A 14,438-nucleotide genomic window follows, 5' to 3' on the forward strand; every position below is an offset into this window, starting at 1 on the left:
GGGTGGCTACTTTGGTGTGAGATTTGTTTTAGTTTGGTCCTAATGATTTCCACCAGGAAAAATAATTCAGAGGGATTAAGTGTCACCATGGGAACTTCCCTGAGTCTCTTTCTCCAGGAAGCAGAACTCTTTGACTAGTGGAACAGGAGCTCACAGACAGGCATCTGAAATGTGCACTAGGAAGTGAGCAGTCCACATTTAAGTCTTATTTTTGGCTGCTCCAAGGGACAGCATTGGGGTCTTACAAAACAAAGCTGACAGACCAGTCTTCTAGGGGCCAACAAAACCTACTGGACAATTCCAAACTATTCCCCAACATTCACCACCTTCCCAAGGCAGTTCGTTCACTGAGTGCTGGCAGTGAATGGCCCCTCTCACCTGTGCCCCTGCCAGTTGGATAAATTGCAAACTCAGTGAAGTACATTTTTTAAGTAACCTCCTATGTAAGCCAGTGAAATTTGCAATACATTCTATGAAAAAAAAAAAAATGTGAATGTATGGTACATGATAAAAGTGGCAAAAGTTTTTGTTGTTCTCAAATTTGGTATGGATAAAACAAATGTAAAAGATTAGGGGAAATATTAGTAACCTGGAGGGTCTCTGCTCAAGTTGCTTTTTAAGTGGCAAGTTCTTGCTCTCCTTTAAAGAAAAAGAAATAGTTACTCCTAGAGAACACCTTGTAGCTGAGATTAACTTAAGCAAGGAAACGGGGACCTGCATGGGGACCCAGAGGAAGGGGCCTGTCTGCAGCTAGGAACAGAGCAGCAAAGCTTCAAGGACCAGGGAGAAAAGGCTGGTGCCCCAGAGAAAAGCTTTAGCAAGTGCCAAAGGCTTGTAGATAAATACATATCCATATCTTAAAATGTTTGTGTTATGTAGTATTTTTAGTATATACATCATTATCTATATAAAAGCTAATATGCAAAGTGTCCCCTGGATTATATATATATATATATATATATATATATATATATATATGCGCTAATATGCAGAGCATCCCTGGGGAGTTTGACCGAGAGTTTGATCACTCGCTATGATGTGCACTGACCACCAGGGGACGGTGCGGAATGAAGGAAGGCCCTGGCCGGCAGCTGGAAGGCCTCAATCAGCCCTGATTGCTGGCCAGGCCTAGGGACCCTACCCGTGCACAAATTTTGTGCACCGGGCCTCTATAGTTACATATTAATAGTATATGTTAAGGTAGTGTTATGTATATGGTATTTTTAAAATTAGTTTCCTACTTTAATGGACTACTTCATCAACCAACCAATTACTAACATGGATCAGGTGAGGGTTTCTGCTGTACTAACAAATGAAATTGTCCAGTAGGTTTTGTTGACTCCTAGAAGACTGGTCTGTCAGCTTTGTTGCGTAAGAGTAGAAGTATGACATAAAGCTATGTTAAAAACTATGTTAATAACACTGTTACCAAAGTAACCTGTATCTTTGGATTCCATTTCCAATGGAATGTCTTCTTAGAGTAAAACTTGACTTTTCAGATTTTTAACCACATGGCTTTTGCTCTGCCTTCAGAGTGCTGTGTAGATATAATTGGAATTGTGGGTTGCTCTGGTTTAGCCAGAGCTCACAGATAGGCAGGTTAATGTGAGCCAGAGTCCAGATGAGGGGGGTGGAGAACAGGAATGGAGGCGTGAGAAGTTGGAAGGTGCCTATGAACCTTGGGGCTTGCTATTTGGTTGACTTGTAGGCATCAGGCGCCCAGATGTAAAGATGAGAACAAAGGCAGATCCTTCTACAGCAGTGGTTCTGAACCTGTGGGTCGCGACCCCTTTGGCAGTCGAACGACCCTTTCACAGGGGTCACCTAAGACCATCCTGCGTATCAGATATTTACCTTACGATTCATAACAGTAGCAACATTACAGTTATGAAGTAGCAACGAAAATAATTTTATGGTTGGGGGTCACCACAATGAGGAACTGTATTTAAAGGGCCAGAGGGTTGAGAACCACTGTCTAAAGCAGCCGTGGGCAAACTATGGCCCGCGGGCCGGATCCAGCCCGTTTGAAATGAATACTAAAAAAAAAAAAAAAAAGACCGTACCCTTTTATGTAATGATGTTTACTTTGAATTTATATTAGTTCACACAAACACTCCATCCATGCTTTTGTTCTGGCCCTCCGGTCCAGTTTAAGAACCCATTGTGGCCCTCGAGTCAAAAAGTTTGCCCACCCCTGGTCTAAAGCATGATGACATTTAAACTATATAATTTCAGATTTCCAGTTAGATGTTACCTTCTACTCAGATTGATGGCTGAGAATTTATTGCACTAATGTAGTAGCAACCCATAATCTAAAAATGCCTGGCTCTTGTTTTCACAGGTGTTGGGGCGATGTTTCCTGACCGTGGTGCAGGTCCATTTCCAGTTTTTGACCCAGGCATTACAGAAGGTCCAGCCAGTGGCTCACTCTTGTTTTGCTGAGGTGGTTGTGCCTGAAAAAAAGAGCAGCAGCAGCTTATCTGGCATGGGCCACACACCTGAACTGGAGGAAGCTGTGCGATCCTGGAGGGGGGCTGCTGAGGTAACTCTGACTTTGGGGAGATTGCTGCCTGTGTTCAAGCAGGAGAGGCCTTTGCCTCTGGGTTCTTGAAAGAGCCTTCTTATTTAGAATTTTAAACTGTTACCAATAGCTTGTTCATGCATTTAACAGAGAATGCCTACTTTGTGTCAGACATGCACCAGGCATGGGGTGACAGCCTCTACTCATCCTCGTTGGAGAAAGGGCTTACAAAACCCGGTTAAGGGTCTGTGATGGGGGTGCATGGGAACCCAGAGGAAAGGCCTGTCTGCAACTAGGGTCAGTGCAGCAAAGCTTCTAGAGCAGCGGTTCTCAACCTGTGGGTAGCAACCGACCCCTTTGGGGGTCAAACGACCCTTTCACGGGGGTCGCCTAAGACCATCGGAAAACATATATATAATTACATATTGTTTTTGTGATTAATCACTATGCTTCAATTATGTTCAATTTGTAGCAATGAATATACATCCTGCATATCAGATATTTACATTACGATTCATAACAGTAGCAAAATTACAGTTATGAAGTAGCAACGAAAATAATTTTATGGTTGGGGGTCACTACAACATGAGGAACTGTATTAAAGGGTCGCGGCATTAGGAAGGTTGAGAACCACTGTATTACAGTCTCTGTTTCCGTCCAATTGCTTTTCTCCACTTTTAATTTTTTTAGAGAAATATCTTTTTTATTATTTATTCATTGGTCTTTGTAGAGAGAGAGAGACATCAATCTGTTGTTCCTCCTATTTATGCATTCACTGGTTGATTCTTATGTGGTCAAGACTGGGAATCAAACCTGCAACCTTCACGTATCAGGACGATGCTCTAAGCAACTGAGCTACCCGGCCAACGCCTCCGTTTTTAATTTTTAAATGTTTTATATATTTATTTATCTACTTAAAATATTTTTACTGATTTGTAGAGAGGAAGAGAGGGAGAGAGAGAAAGAAACATTGATGTAAGAGTAAACCATCAATTGGCTGTCTCTTGCATGCCCCTGACCAGGAATTGAACCAGCAATCCTTCAGTGCGCGGAACAATGCCCAACCAACTGAGTTACACTAGCCAGGGCTAAATGTTTTATTTGTGTGCCTTGTTGGTCCATGAGGCTATCAGCTCCAAGATGATAGGTTACAAGTTTTATACTTCACTGTTTATTCAGTGACACCTAACAAGACCTTGTGGGTGAAATATTTGATTGAAAGATTCTTTAAAAACGTCAAATTGTGTTACTGTGAGACTCTTAAGGTTCAGGGACTGCTTGGAGTGGTATACAGGAATACTTTGTTCTGCTTTGAAATTTTATAGCATTAGTAGATGCCCAGTGCATGGATTCGTGCACCGGTGGGGTCCCTCAGCCTGGCCTGCATCCTCTCACAATCTGGGACCCCTCGGGGGATGTCGGAGAGTTGGTTTTGGCCCAGTCCCCACAGGACAATGCCCCAGCAGTAACTAACTCACGGCCAGTTCCACGAGGAATTGGGTTTCCTCCTCCCTCCTCTCTGGGTCCAGGGTGTGGGTGAAGCAGATTCGGGTCCGACAGAGCCCCAGCAGCAACCAAACCCACAGCCAATTCTGCAAGTAATCAGGCTCCCTCCTCTACTGGTCGGAGTGTCTGCCTCCTGGTGGTCATTGCGGGTCATAGCTACCGGGTGGATGGTCAATGGTTGCTTAGGCTTTTATATCCTATATAGTAAAAGCCTAATATGCAAATTGACCGGGAGTATGACCGCTCACTATGACGCGCGCTGACCACCAGGGGGTGGCACGGAACATGGCAGATGTCAGCCACGCGGCGCTGGCAGCGGGTGGCAATGGAGGCGCTGCTGGCCCTGATAGGCCCTGATGAGAGTGGAACCGTGGCGGAATGGTGGAGCAGGTGAGCAGGCAGCGCCAGGCCTAGGCGGGTGCCAGTGGGGCCCAATCACCCTGCAGAAGGCAACCAGTGGGGCGGGGGGGGCACCACCCAGCTCCCAGGGGCAGAGGGAGTCGGACAGGGGGCCCAGCCCCAACCCTTTGCCCCGCAGATGGCAACCAGTGGCCAGCAGGCCCTGGGCTGGGAAGTGGAACTGGAGGTGGGTGGCAGCAACCAACCTCCCTCAGTGCCCAGGCGGGGGGCTGTGACCTCTCGCCAGCTACCTGGAGGCAGGGGTGATGGAGACAGAGGTGTGGTGAGAATGCGGGGCATCATCCGAGCTCGCTCTCACTCCTCCTGCTACCCTCCCCCAGGACACCAGAGCTCACATGCCAGGGAAGCCCCTGTGCTCAGGTGCCGGGTGTCCGCGAGGAGCCCACCCCACACCTGCACGGCCTTTTCCGGGTGAGCCGAGCCGCAGCCACTGGTACCGCAGGGGCCGGTGGGGCTCCCAGTGGCCAGTGGGTTCGCACAGGAGCTGGTCTGTGAGGCCGACCGAGAGAGAGCGTGCTGCCTGCCTGGCTTCTATGCAGTGCCGCTGGGTGATTCAGAGGCTCACACTACACCCCGGCCCACGGCATCCAGCTACACTCACAACATCTCTGCGTGGGGACTCGGGACCGTGACCCAGGTGGAGGGGGGTGTGGGGGGGCCTGGGGGCCCAGGTGCTGCCCAGGGCCCAGAGGTCAGCTGCGGCCTGCCCTTCCACGCCAGACGCTTGTGCTTCGATCACTGGCCACACCTAGGGACCACACCCGTGCATCAATTTTGTGCACCTGGCCTCTAGTATATAGACAGTTGCTCACTACTTTTCCTTAGTCCTGCAACTTTGTTAAGCATTAAAACTCTTACACTAGCCTAGAGAACAAAACTGTTTAAAAATGTTATTTGTTGCACTAATATTATTGCAACAAAAATAGACATTGGAGAATTGAGAGTTCATCCTGAAGCTCTCCTCCCAGCTAATAAATCAGATACTTATTTTTCTTATTCTCTAGTCATGAACCATAGCTTACATTTTTTAAAAAATATATTTTATTGACTTTTTACAGAGACGAGGGGAGAGGAATAGAGAGTTAGAAACATCAATCAGCTGCCTCCTGCACACACACACACACACACACACACACACACACCCGGGAATGTGCCCACAACCAAGGTACATGCCCTTGACCGGAATCAAACCTGGGACTTTTCAGTCCTCAGGCCGACTCTCTATCCATTGAGCCAAACCAGCCAGGGCATAACTTACATTTTATCCTTACAAGGAACAGATTAATTTTTTCTTGTTTTTTCTCTTATGTACTCTTCATAAACATGTTTAATGACTGAGTAGTAAGTATTTAATTTTTCTGTGCATATTTCAAAAGCTCTGTTTTTCCTTTAATGTTCCAATGTGTTGTTTTTTTCTTGTTCTGTATTGGTATGACTTCTTACTTTGGTATATAGGAACACCCAACTATATACATTCTTTTTTTTATTCTGGAAACACCAGATGCCAATATTCTAGGTTATTTGTCTTACTAGAACAGAGAAATTTTAAATGCAAATACTTTTTATATATAAAAACAAATAACAGGTCAGGAAGGTTTTCTCCCCGCCCCCCCCCCCCCCCCAGGGTTTTTTTCTTTTTTTTAAATAATATCTTTATTGATTTTAGGAGAGAGAGAAACATTAATGATGAGAGAGAGTCATTGATTGGCTGCCTCCTGCAAGCCCCCTGCCCGGGATCGGGCCCGCAATTCAGGCGTGTGCCCTGACTGGGAATCGAACCTGGGACCCTTCAGTCCACAGGCCGATGCTCTATCCACTGAGCCAAACCAGCCCAGCTTTCCAGGGTTTCTTAAAGAAGATGGTGCTGTGTCAAGTTTATGTTTTCTTCAGGATGCTTGCTTGAATCTTCCAAAATTTCTGGCTGCCCACTTAATACAACCAATTCGGAATGTCTGGCTTATATCTAATGCTTAGATGATTTCTTGCTTTATTTCCTTTGTTTTTGTATTTTATCTTTTTAATTTTGCTAGTGTCTGCGGCATCCTCTTTTACCTACCAGTAATTATTTATGTTGCAGGCAACATCTAGACTAAGAGAAAGAGGCTGTGATGGCCGCCTGGCAGGAATTGAAGTTCAACAGCTCTTCTGTTCTCAAAGTGCAGCAATTCCTGAGCACCAGTTAAAAGAACTGAACATAAAAATTGACAGTGCTTTGCAAGTAAGTTTTTCAGAGCTGGCACAGCAATACCTCAGGGATAGGAACAAGGGAGGGAGTTACAATTGTGATATTAAATCAATTGGAAAGAATAATATGATAGTAGCTAGCCTTAAGTGTTTTAAAAACTATAGAAATTTTAAATTTCTATTTTCATTGGACTTTGTCATTTTATAAGCTTTGTAATCTTGATTTTTGAAAATTATTTCTTTGCAGGCATATAAAATAGCTCTGGAAAGCTTAGGCCACTGTGAATATGCAATGAAAGCTGGTTTCCACTTGAATCCAAAAGCAATTGAAGCCAGTTTGCAGGTACACTTTTCTTTCTGGTAGTTCTTGGAAGCTGTGGCATGGCAGTCTCGCCATACCAAGTGAACCAAGTGTCTTGACAGATGAGCTGTGGATCACCCTTTCTCTCCCATCCAAACCTCTTCCAGGGCTGCTGCAGCGAGGCAGAAGCACAGCAAACTGGGCGGAGGCAGACGCCCCCGCAGCCCATGCAGTGTGAGCTTCCTACTGTCCCTGTGCAGATCGGATCACACTTCCTGAAGGGTGTCTCCTTCAACGAGTCAGCCGCTGATAATCTGAAACTTAAGACGGTAGCTTTCCATGGGGTTCCAACAACCGGGTGTGAACTTGAAAATAGAGTTGTTAAGGAAACTTAAAGGCTTGTAAAGAATATAGATTAAAGAATATAGAATATAGATCGGGGCAGAAGGCATTAACCTTTCTCCATAAACTGGTATCTAAAAAGTGAACTATGGTGACTTTATTTTTTAATCCTCCCCCAAAGGAGGATTTTTAGAGAGGGGGGCAGGGAGAGAAAAAGAGAAACATCAAAGTGAGAGAGAAATAGCAATCAAAACATCAATTGATTGCCTCCCACACGTGCCCAATCAGAGTCTGGGATCAAACCCGCAAACTAGATATGTTCCCTGCCTGGGAATCTAACCCACAACCTTTTGGTGTATGGGACAATGCTCCAACCAACTGAGCCACATTGGCCAGGCCTATGGTGACTTTTTTATTATTTTTAATATATATATTTTTTTATTGTTTTTAGAGAGGAAGGGAGAGGGATAGAGAGATAGAAGCATTGATGAGAGAAAAAAACATTGATCTGCATGCCGCCAACTGGGGATCAAGCCCCCAACCCAGGCATGTGCCCTAACCGGAAATCAAACTAAAAACCTCTTGGTTCATGGGTTGATGCTCAATCACTGAGCCACATGGCTGGCCGGGCTATGATGACTTTTTTTTTAATATATATATTTTTATTGATTTCAGAGAGGGAGGGAGAGAGAGAGATAGAAACATCAATGAAGAGAGGGTTCATTGATAGGCTGCTTCCTACACGCTCCACACTAGGTATCAAACCCATAACCCCGCATGTGCCCTGACCGGGAAACGAACTGTGACCTCCTGGTTCATAGGTTGATGCTCAACCACAGCAATGCCAGCTGGGCTACGGTGACTTTTTTTTTAATATATTGATTTTTTAAAATATATATTTTATTGATTTTTACAGAGAGGAAGGGAGAGGGATAGAGAGTTAGAAACATTGATGAGGGAGAAACATCCACCAGCTGCCTCCTGCACATCTCCCACTGGGGATGTGCCCGCAACCCAGGCACATGTCCTTGACCGGAATCGAACCTGGGACCCCCTCAGTCCGCAGGCCGATGCTCTATCCACTAAGCCAAACCGGTTTTGGCAATATATTGATTTTTTACAGAGAGGAAGGGAGAGGGGTAGAGAGTTAGAAACTGATGAGAGAGAAACATCATTCAGCTGCCTCATATACACCCCCTACTGGGGATGTGCCTGCAACCAAGGTACATGCCCTTGACCAGAATTAAACCTGGGACTCTAGCCACTGAGCCAAACCGGTTAGGGCTATGGTGACTTTTTTAATGAGACGTTTGTCAAGTTAGTTTTATTTGTAATTTTGTTCAAATGTCTAACATAAAGGTTTTTGAAAGCACATTATAAAATACTGTTTATGGTTAATGTTTCAGTGGACTTTCATGAAAAAATAAGAGGAGAAATCTTGTCATAATATGGCAATAATTATTTCCATTTGTGGAGCATCATGAGCCAAGCATTATTATGCCAACCATTTCACATGTGTCGTCTTTTTAAATGATCACCCTTACCCCACTGGAGAACTAAGGCCCAAGGACACGTAGCTAGAAAGTAGTAGATTGGAATTTGAACTTACGCAATCTGTTTCCAGAGTCTGCATACCTGACCACTTGGTAATCCAAAGTAAAGTTGAGATTTTCATTGGTATTTACTTCTACCAGATGATTTTGTCTCCTTATTTAGAGGAATTCAGAATTCAAAATTCCTCAACCAGTATCCATTATCAGATTGCTAGATAATGCATTTTGTGCTAGTATAGAAATACCAACAGGTGTATTAATCATGTGATACATCTAATCATTCCCTCTATGGGATTGAGAAAATCTGAGGGTGTCTGATGATAATCACTTAACAAATTAAATTTCATTATTTGGGGGTACTTAAACAAAATACTTTTCTTTTGAGGACTATTGTGTACTTGTAAATGCATTTCAGTCTACAAATTTTAAGATATGAACATTCTTGTGTGACTTTATCTTAAGATATGAACACTCTTGTTATCAATCTATAGCATACAATGTTACAACTGATCAAGGAGGCAGGCTGCTATAATGGAATCACACCAAGGGATGATTTTCCTGTAACTGAAGTACTGAACCAGGTGTGCCCATCCACATGGCGGGGCGCCTGCAAGACTGCCGTACAGCTGCTGTTTGGCCAAGCTGGACTGGTGAGTGAATATGCGTGATGTATGGGGGAGAGAGAGTAGAGACAGATGATGTTTCAAGCATGTGAGGATGGGGTGCAGGCATGTGTGAAAATACTGAGTAACTTTAAAAGTTTTTTGGTGCTACAGAGTTTAGACCAGATAGAAAAGGTAAGGAAAGAGTAGCATTAAAAAGCCTTTTATTTGTTTGTTTTTTGGTAGATTTTTAATATGTATTGGTAGGGAACCTAGTTGCAAAATGATGTTGCAGGCTTTCCTCGTTTTAAGGAAACCATTCCACTGGTAATGATTTGATAGGGTCCTTTGACTTGACCTGACTATTCTGGAGCTTCAGTGCATGTCTTTCTGTTCCTTTGATTATCATGTGACTCACTTCTTCTCAGTCTTCCTAATGTCAGCTCAGATATCACCTTTCAGAGACCTCAGTGGTGTAAGTAATGCCCCCATCCAGTTACTTTGTATCCCAGCTCTGTCTCCTTCTTAGCAATCAAATAAGTGTCAACTCGGAAATAAGCCTAGTCTTTATCGCCATTGGAGAGAAGAATAACTTCTGCTAAAGTTGGATGGGGTCAATATCTGAAGTCACCAGTTAGCTTTTTATTTGACTCTGCTGACTCACACAACCTTATGTATTTGATTCTACTTTCTTGGATTAAATGACTATTTGAAAAGATAGGGCATTTCAGTCAGGCTAAAAGAAGCTGATTATAACTAAGAAAATTAAAGAACTGTTTCCTAGTCTGATTCCTACTTTATGAAAGTAGCTGTTGGGCAGGTGCTGTCCTTTGTTTCATGTGGGTGAAGGCTTTGGCGGCTGAGCTCAGGATGGTGCTGCCTTGTCGAGGGCCAGATGAGGGCCAGTCCACGGTGGGGAGGAATATTTCCTTTAGGATCTGTTCCTCGGTATAGGAGACCCCCTGCTGATGAACAGAGTAGCCCACTGTGGTTAGGAGATTGAGCTGACGCTAGGAGAACCATGGCAATGCGTTTCCAGAAAGGAATGTGTAGAATAAGACAGAAGGACATGTAGGCTTACAAAAACAACAACTTTGTAGGCTTAAAAGAAAAAGTTCCATTGTTATTCAAAGATCAGAAACTTATTCATAGATCCTTACCCCTTGATCTCCAGGCACCTTTGTACGTGGCTGACAAAGAACCTTTCGATTATGGTTCTGGGGTTGGGAGGAGAGAGGAAACACCTGCCTGGTCCAACAATGGTTATTACTTGGACAGGAAGTCTTTTCCAAAGGACATGCAGACCAGCTGTGGGAACTCTGTTTACAGCAGTGGAAATGAGCTCCATCACAAGCTGCGTTTGGAATCGAAATAAACAACTCTGCATTGCTTTACCCTTCTGATATGTCACAGATTTGGTTTTCAAGTGTTTTATGATTCTCTTCTTAAAGTTATTTTAGTTATTTGAAAATATATTCATCACTTTATCAAACTCTAAATTATGGAGGATACGATATCATCCTGTAATATTAAAGACTGTCCTCCAAATAAGAGGAAATCATTGAAGGAAGGGCTGGTTCTTTATCTTTCCTGAAGTAGTTTTATTTTTATTGATGGTTGAGAATAAAATGATCTTTAAGAAAAGCTTCATCTACTTCTGGCTTGTTTTCGGTCATTACAAATGGGCTTTTCTGAAGCATTGGTTTGATTTTTTTTTTTTTTTTGGTGGCGTTTTTACTCCTTTCAAGTGTATAAATTTTAAAATACTGAGGTAAAGGAAACAAAGCAGTTCCTAACTAACATTTATAGTTTGGAAGAAGTGCCACAAGTGCTTGCAAAGTTCAGCACATCCTACACCTAGAAGTTGGTTTCTGTTTATTGAAATATTACTGTATTCAGTCATCTTTATAACCTACTGTTGTCTCCATAGGGCCCCTGACTGGCCTCTGCATACCTGCTTTGCTAGGGAAATAGTTCTTGCCAGAGTCACTTAGCATTGATAGGTTCATGTATGGGATTTGTTTGTAATCATTTTTCTCTCTGAATGCTGATCGATATATTTCTTTCTCTCTTAGGTGGTAGTTGACACAGCACAGATAGAAAATAAAGAAGCCTATGCCCCCCAAATCAGTTTAGAAGGCTCAAGAATCGTGGTTCAAGTCCCGTCCACATGGTAATGTGACTGTTATATTAACACAAGCCTAAGCTCTGATAGAAGTGTTCACATCTTTGACAACATTGCTGTCATGGACAAACTCCCTGCTAGCTGATAGGACACATCTTCTGTTTATGCGGGCTGATGGCAGTGGTAGTGTGTTACTGCCATGTCATGGTTATTAGTCCAAGATGAGGAAGCCAAGGTGCCTGAAGCCAAGTCTCATTGACCAAAAATATAACTAAAATATTATATACTCATGAATCATAATGAGCAATATTATTTTCTTTGTCCACTGCTTTTATTTTAAAATATATTTCTTTATTGATTTCATAGAGGAAGGGAGGAGAGAGAGATAAAAACATCAATGATGAGAGAGAATCATTGATCAGCTGCCTCCTGCACACCCCTTACTGGGGATTGAGCCCACCACCCAGGCATGTGCCGTTGGCCAGAATTGAACCTGGGACCCTTCAGTCCGCAGGCTGACGCTCTATTTACTGAGCCAAGCCAGCTAGGGCTGTCTACTGCTTTTAAACAGAGTATATCATTTTCTCTAAGTCACCTAGTGTTTCTGTAAAGCTGAAACCTCCTCCACCTTTGTCTGTCCCAACAACAACTCTGATGATCTTAAGTTCATGTTATTACATACCCAGTGTCATTGCATATCAGGGGACAGACTGAACCATTTTTATTTTGACTACTCCTACAAATCAGTAAGAAAATGGGCAAAGTAAAAGAACAGGTAAATCAGAAGACATATGTTAACAAATACATGAAGAAACTGTGTAACCTCTCCTAATAAAGAAAGGCAAAGTAAAGAAACAATAAGTACCATTTTGCCTACCATGCTCAGTTGTTTTAGAATAATGTATTGTTTTAGAGTACTATATTTGGGCCAGACTATACAAAAATAGACACAGAAGTTGTTGAATAAATGACAGCCTTCCTAGAGGGTAGTTTAATATATCAGAGACCTAAAATAAGGAATATGACCTCAGCAATTTCACAGTTCCACCTATAAGGGTTTATCCTGGTGATATCTGTACAGATTCAACTATAAGGATCAGCATCATAGTTTTATCAGTAAACAGCAAAAATTAAACATATATTGGGAGACTTTTGTTATTAAAATTATAATCTGAATGAATATTTAACTATATAGAAAATATTTAAAGCATGTAGGTAGGAATAGATATAGTCAGGAACAGTGGCAATGTCAGTGCCTGTAGGGACTAAAGTGAGAGCTGGGAAATGCAAATTATATTTAAACCATTTCTCCTTGAAATGTGAGGGTCCAGCAGTAGATTCTACCCAAAGTTTTACAGCTAGTTGATATATCAAGTAGGAGTTGCCAGTTTACTTCATGTCCCCAAATCTCTCATCTATGAGTTCCCCTCCCCACCAAAATTTATAATTTGATTGTTCAGATGATACACTATTTCCTGAAATGAATGGTAATTTATATGCATATTTTTATTCCTATCAAATAATACATTTAAATCTCACTTTTCTATAAGATTTTTGTGTTCTCAAATTCTTAATTTGTTTTCCAGTGCAAGTTCTTCTTGAAAAATATTCAGTTTAACCTGGGTAAATTGGTTAGAGTGTCATCCCCATACACCAAGGTTGCCGGCTCTATCTCCAGACAGGGCACATACCCGCATCAACCAATGAATGCCTAAATAAGTGGGACAATAGATTGATATCTCCCTCTCCCTCCCCCTTCCTCTCTTTCTAAAATCAATCAATAATTTTAATTATCTTTAAAAAAAGAAAGAAAGAAAGAAAGAAAAATATTCTGTTTAACCTGGATTCCTATTTTGAAAAAAAGTTTGAATTTTTTAATAACTTGGCGAATATAAACAGCTAGAACTGAAATGGTTAACACTTCAGTTTACTTTCAAAACTGTATGATTGATTTCTTTTGTAATTCATTGAACCTCCATGAAAGGACCTTCTGCGCTGTGTGTCCTTGGAGTGGTTCCCTCTGCTGGTTGCTTTTGGTAAAAATACAAAATTTCTTTCTTTATTGTTTCTTTCAAGTTATAAAATATTTGCTTGTTGAGACAGACGGACTCAAACAGAAGTGATTACTCCACCTTCAAGAAAATGAAACTGCAGCGGGAAGGCCGAGGAGGGTTGGGGGGCAGGAGGTAGGGTGTTAAGAGATCAACCAAAAAAAGAAAAAGAAAAAAAAAAAAGAAAGTGAAATTGTTAGCAAAGCCAGTCAAGAATTTATTATATTCGTTGCTGCCAGATGTTTTTTCCAAATGAAGTAATACTTTACTTAAATTTTTAAACTGTCATACTTAATCTATCCATTTTTCTTTCAACAAATACTTACTAAATACCTAATATGTGACAGGCACTGCCTGGGCTCTGGAAATTTAATCATGAGCAAGAAAGAAAGACAGGGTCCCTGCTCCTAACTGAGCTGACTTTGTAATGGGGACAAGGAGGAAAGAACTAATAAGCATAAGAGTTAAGTTCAAACTGGTGAATGTGCGAAGGGAATAAGAGCAGAATGATGTCATATGACAGAGAATAGGGTAGAGATGGGTAAGGGAGGCTATTTTGGATGAGGAGGTCAGTTATGAAGGGCCTCTTTGAGGATGTGACATTTAAGAGGAGCTGGCCATGTGGAGAGTAGATGAGGAAAACACTCCAGGCAGAAGGAACAGCAAAGGCCTGAGGAGTCACCCAGAATGGCTGGGGATATATGGTAGGTGATGATTAAGGGGTGGGGGCTGAGGAGGGTTTATAGACACCAGGACTTACAGGGTCCTTAAGAGACTTGGGTGTTTAGGAACGGGTAAAGAGTTTTAAGCAAGTCTGAGTGATATGTGAAAAG

The 14,438-nt window shown here is 42.3% G+C and overlaps 1 protein-coding gene across 1 annotated transcript in view; it reads left to right on the plus strand.

Annotated features, from left to right (window-relative positions):
* Positions 1 to 14,438, plus strand: part of GARRE1 (granule associated Rac and RHOG effector 1) — a 58,677-nt gene that overhangs the window by 25,221 nt on the left and 19,018 nt on the right. Inside the window, exons 2-7 of the mRNA XM_081107881.1 lie at positions 2,342 to 2,542; positions 6,525 to 6,665; positions 6,879 to 6,974; positions 7,100 to 7,261; positions 9,319 to 9,477; positions 11,505 to 11,602. Of these exons, the coding sequence (XP_080964007.1) occupies positions 2,342 to 2,542; positions 6,525 to 6,665; positions 6,879 to 6,974; positions 7,100 to 7,261; positions 9,319 to 9,477; positions 11,505 to 11,602 (857 nt within the window). The remainder of the gene's footprint in view (positions 1 to 2,341; positions 2,543 to 6,524; positions 6,666 to 6,878; positions 6,975 to 7,099; positions 7,262 to 9,318; positions 9,478 to 11,504; positions 11,603 to 14,438) is intronic.

Source organism: Myotis nattereri (genome assembly GCF_964212035.1).
Source record: "Myotis nattereri genome assembly, chromosome: 15".
NCBI lineage: Eukaryota > Metazoa > Chordata > Mammalia > Chiroptera > Vespertilionidae > Myotis > Myotis nattereri.